The sequence below is a fragment of the Salvelinus fontinalis genome, chromosome 34 (assembly GCF_029448725.1).
Source record: "Salvelinus fontinalis isolate EN_2023a chromosome 34, ASM2944872v1, whole genome shotgun sequence".
In the NCBI taxonomy this organism is placed as follows: Eukaryota; Metazoa; Chordata; class Actinopteri; order Salmoniformes; family Salmonidae; genus Salvelinus; species Salvelinus fontinalis.
The window spans coordinates 32,025,668-32,031,274 of NC_074698.1; the positions used below are offsets into that span (position 1 = coordinate 32,025,668).

General features: G+C 42.9%; 1 protein-coding gene across 1 annotated transcript; it reads left to right on the top strand.

The window, feature by feature from the left end:
- The first annotated feature begins 2,444 nt into the window (after positions 1–2,444).
- LOC129832789 (fap1 adhesin-like) lies at positions 2,445–4,944 on the top strand. Its single transcript, XM_055896788.1, has 2 exons — positions 2,445–2,458; positions 3,890–4,944. Exons 1-2 carry the CDS (start codon positions 2,445–2,447, stop codon positions 4,869–4,871), a joined length of 996 nt encoding a protein of 331 aa, XP_055752763.1. The 3' UTR covers positions 4,872–4,944.
- Positions 4,945–5,607: the final 663 nt, after the last annotated feature.

Consider the following 5,607-nt stretch of genomic DNA (forward strand, 5'->3'; position numbering starts at 1 on the left):
CCAAAAATGGACAAAAAAATATGGAAACAAAATATGAAGAAAAAAAAATATATATATTTACAAAATAACATGGGTAACTATTTACACACTTTCAATATTTGGAAGACCCTCAGTCCTCTATCAAATCAAATCAATTTATATAGCCCTTCGTACATCAGCTAATATCTCAGTGCTATGAGGGGTGGCCAGTCCTCTTCTGGCTGTGCCGGGTGGAGATTATAACAGAACAGATTTTCAAACGTTCATAGATGACCAGCAGGGTCAGACACTAATAATCACAGTGGTTGTAGAGGGTGCAACAGGACAGCACCTCAAGAGTAAATATGAACAGTTTACCTCTAGATGGCCCGGGAGGTGTGGAGCCAGAGACAGCAGGGGTCCAGCTGGATGAACCAGCTTCAGAGGGGGATGGACACGTTGGCACTGGGGGCTCCCATTTGGAGTCAATGTCACTGTGAAAGAAAATGTTCAGTTAGAATAGTTTCACATATGAGCCCTGTATCAACAGGTATAATAAACAGATATATAGAGTACAGGGAACATAAAGTGCTGTTCCATTTCACTTTGGCCATTGTTGTGGGCCTGCCTCAAATAGGCTATTTCATGTGGGGGGTGGGGTGGAGCGGCAGACACGCATCTCGACCATGCTTCCTCTAATCCATAATATGTAGACTGAGTGGAGGAAGCATGCCGCTGGAGGAAGTATAGCCAATGTGTACTTTACACATTTCCTTACATTTTTACATATTGCAAATAAAATGTAAAAACAATCACAAATAATATTTTATATTACTAATTTCAAACAACGGCATTAGCATGAGAAGAACTTACCAGTCCAAAACAATGTCCTCTCCGTTCAAAAAATATGCTTCCATTTGAGTCATGGTCGCTAACTGAGCCGTCTTCCAAAAGCATATGTTTCACTTTCACGATCAATTTCCTCTATAATTTTGTCTACATTCGTATATCTAGTCTTAGATTTAGCTTTCCCTGACTTATTAGCCATGATGTTCGATATATAAACATCTGAAGATGCTCGTTACTGAAACAGTGCTGTGCGTAATGGGTTTGACTCCTTCCAGTATGAAACTTCAATGGCGAATGACGGTCTTTACGCCGGAGTTTACTACATGGGTTGGTCTTCCAACACAGAAACATTACATATTGCCGTTTACCTCAGCTCATTGGCTATCTACCCAGCTAGATTTCAAGACGATCAGTGGTCATTGGGTTAAAATACAGTCAATCAATGAAACAGTGGTCAATAAATCCTGTCACTCAATACCTAAATGGCATTGTAATATAACAGGGATGGAGATTTGGCAAATCCGTTGCTCAGCGACACGATATTCTAAACAGTAGACAGAGAGTAACCCTCTGTCAGGATGCCAAGAGACAGACAGACAGACAGACAGACAGACAGACAGACAGACAGACAGACAGACAGTCAGACAGACGGTGTCAGACGGTGTCAGACGGTGTCAGACGGTGTCAGACAGACAGACAGACAGACACAGGCAGGCAGGCAGGTCTGGCAGGTGGCAAATGATTAGCCAACCAGACATTACAGATCAAACTACCAGACAGTGATGAATCAGAAAGGCATGAAAAGTCAAGCCACGAGACAGCGAGACTCATTGACCCACATCAGTTCAGTTAAGCTCTTTAACGATGTCAGGCTTCAGCTGGGGAGGGAGGATGGATACCTGGGTGTTACCAGACTGGCTGTAAAAGTATGGATAGATACTTGGGTATTAGGCTGTCACCATAGTGTAACCTCAGGTACTATTTAATGAGGATTGTAATGAGGATTATCATCAGGGTGTAACCTCAGGTACTATTTAATGAGGATTGTCAACAGTGTGTAATCTCAGGTACTATTTAATGAGGATTGTCAACGGAGTGTAACCTCAGATACTATTTAATGAGGATTGTCAACAGTGTGTAATCTCAGGTACTATTTAATGAGGATTGTCAACAGTGTGTAATCTCAGGTACTATTTAATGAGGATTGTCAACAGAGTGTAATCTCAGGTACTATTTCATGAGGATTGTAATGAGGATTATCATCAGGGTGTAACCTCAGGTACTATTTAATGAGGATTGTCAACGGAGTGTAACCTCAGATACTATTTAATGAGGATTGTCAACAGTGTGTAATCTCAGGTACTATTTAATGAGGATTGTCAACAGTGTGTAATCTCAGGTACTATTTAATGAGGATTGTCAACAGAGTGTAATCTCAGGTACTATTTCATGAGGATTGTAATGAGGATTATCATCAGGGTGTAACCTCAGGTACTATTTAATGAGGATTGTCAACAGTGTGTAATCTCAGGTACTATTTAATGAGGATTGTCAACAGTGTGTAACCTCAGGTACTATTTAATGAGGATTGTCAACAGTGTGTAATCTCAGGTACTATTTAATGAGGATTGTCAACAATGTGTAATCTCAGGTACTATTTAATGAGGATTGTCAACAGAGTGTAACCTCAAATACATTTACATTACATTTAAGTCATTTAGCAGACGCTCTTATCCAGAGCGACTTACAAATTGGTGCATTCACCTTATGACATACTATATACTATATAACTATCCTGGTTTTACAGAACTTGGTGAGGCAGACAGAGCGATCCTTGTTTCCTTAGCGGTTAAAGACTTCTGCTGTGTGTGTGAGTGAGAGTGAGAGTGAGAGTGAGAGTGAGAGTGTGAGAGAGAGCGAGAGAGAGAGAGAAATTGACCTATTCTATTGAGTTTATATTTGAGAATCTGAGGTTCACCCCCAGTTCACCCCCAGTTCAACCCTAGTTCACAATACTGTTATCTCAGACTCTGATGAGTTCTGACATCAGGACTCATGAATATTCAAATCAATATGCTCGGCAGTTCTATTTCAAACTTTATGTTCATATACAGTACAGAAGTAGTAACCTTCAATTACATCAGTAGAATGTACAGAAGTAATAACCTTCAATTACATCAGTAGAATGTACAGACATCATGTTGATATAGGTTACACTACAGACATCATGTTAATATAGGTTACACTACAGACATCATGTTAATATAGGTTACAGACATCATGATAATATAGGTTACACTACAGACATCATGTTAATATAGGTTACACTACAGACATCATGTTGATATAGGTTACAGACATCATGTTAATATAGGTTACACTACAGACATCATGTTAATATAGGTTACAGACATCATGATAATATAGGTTACACTACAGACATCATGTTAATATAGGTTACACTACAGACATCATGTTAATATAGGTTACAGACATCATGTTAATATAGGTTACACTACAGACATCATGTTAATATAGGTTACACTACAGACATCATGATAATATAGGTTACATACATCATGTTAATATAGGTTACACTACAGACATCATGATAATATAGGTTACAGACATCATGATAATATAGGTTACAGACATCATGATAATATAGGTTACACTACAGACATCATGTTAATATAGGTTACACTACAGACATCATGTTAATATAGGTTACACTACAGACATCATGTTAATATAGGTTACAGACATCATGATAATATAGGTTACACTACAGACATCATGATAATATAGGTTACACTACAGACATCATGTTAATATAGGTTACACTACAGACATCATGATAATATAGGTTACAGACATCATGATAATATAGGTTACAGACATCATGATAATATAGGTTACACTACAGACATCATGTTAATATAGGTTACACTACAGACATCATGTTAATATAGGTTACAGACATCATGATAATATAGGTTACACTACAGACATCATGATAATATAGGTTACACTACAGACATCATGTTAATATAGGTTACACTACAGACATCATTTGAGGGAGTGCTGATTGTGTTAACATTACTGTAGAACCTATTGCATTTTGCAAAGTCAGCCAGCCAGCCAGTCAGCCATCCAGTCAGTCAGTCAGCCATCCAGTCAGTCAGTCAGCCATCCAGTCAGTCAGTCAGCCATCCAGTCAGCCATCCAGTCAGTCAGCCAGCATCCAGTCAGTCAGTCAGTCATCCAGTCAGTCAGTCAGCCATCCAGCCATCCAGTCAGTCAGTCAGTCAGTCATCCAGTCAGTCAGCCATCCAGTCAGTCAGCCATCCAGTCAGTCAGTCAGCCATCCAGCCATCCAGTCAGTCAGTCAGCCATCCAGTCAGTCAGTCAGCCATCCAGTCAGTCAGTCAGTCAGTCAGCCATCCAGCCATCCAGTCAGTCAGTCAGTCAGCCATCCAGCCATCCAGTCAGTCAGTCAGTCAGTCAGCCATCCAGTCAGCCATCCAGTCAGTCAGCCATCCAGTCAGTCAGTCAGTCAGTCAGTCAGTCAGCCATCCAGTCAGTCAGTCAGTCAGTCAGTCAGCCATCCAGTCAGTCAGTCAGCCATCCAGTCAGTCAGTCAGTCAGCCATCCAGTCAGTCAGTCAGCCATCCAGTCAGTCAGTCAGTCAGCCACCCAGTCAGTCAGTCAGTCAGCCATCCAGTCAGTCAGTCAGCCATCCATTCAGTCAGTCAGTCAGTCAGTCAGTCAGCCATCCAGTCAGTCAGTCAGTCAGTCAGTCAGTCAGCCATCCAGTCAGTCAGTCAGTCAGCCATCTAGTCAGTCAGTCAGTCAGCCATCTAGTCAGTCAGCCATCCAGCCAGCCATCCAGTCAGTCAGTCAGCCATCCAGTCAGTCAGTCAGCCATCCAGTCAGTCAGTCAGTCAGCCATCCAGTCAGTCAGCCATCCATCCAGTCAGTCAGTCAGTCAGCCATCCAGCCTTCCAGTCAGCCATCCAGTCAGTCAGTCAGTCAGCCAGTCAGTCAGTCAGTCAGCCATCTAGTCAGTCAGTCAGTCAGCCATCCAGTCAGTCAGTCAGCCATCCAGTCAGTCAGTCAGTCAGTCAGCCATCTAGTCAGTCAGTCAGTCAGTCAGCCATCCAGTCAGTCAGTCAGTCAGTCAGTCAGCCATCCAGTCAGTCAGCCATCCAGTCAGTCAGTCAGTCAGCCACCCAGTCAGTCAGTCAGTCAGCCATCTAGTCAGTCAGCCATCTAGTCAGTCAGCCATCCAGCCAGTCAGTCAGTCAGTCAGTCAGCCATCTAGTCAGTCAGCCATCTAGTCAGTCAGTCAGTCAGTCAGTCAGTCAGCCATCCAGTCAGTCAGTCAGCCATCCAGTCAGTCAGTCAGTCAGTCAGCCATCCAGTCAGTCAGTCAGCCATCCAGTCAGTCAGTCAGTCAGCCATCCAGTCAGTCAGTCAGCCATCCAGTCAGTCAGTCAGTCAGCCATCCAGTCAGTCAGCCATCCAGTCAGTCAGCCAGTCAGCCATCCATTCAGCGAGCCAGTCAGTCAGCCAGTCAGTCAGTCAGTCAGCCAGTCAGTCAGTCAGTCAGCCATCTAGTCAGTCAGCCAGTCAGCCATCCAGTCAGACATCCAGTCAGTCAGTCAGACATCCAGTCAGTTAGCCATTCAGTCAGTCAGTCAGCCATTCAGCCAGTCAGTCAGCCATCCAGCCAGTCAGTCAGTCAGTCAGCCATTCAGTCAGTCAGTCAGCCATCTAGTCAGTCAGCCATCCAGTCAG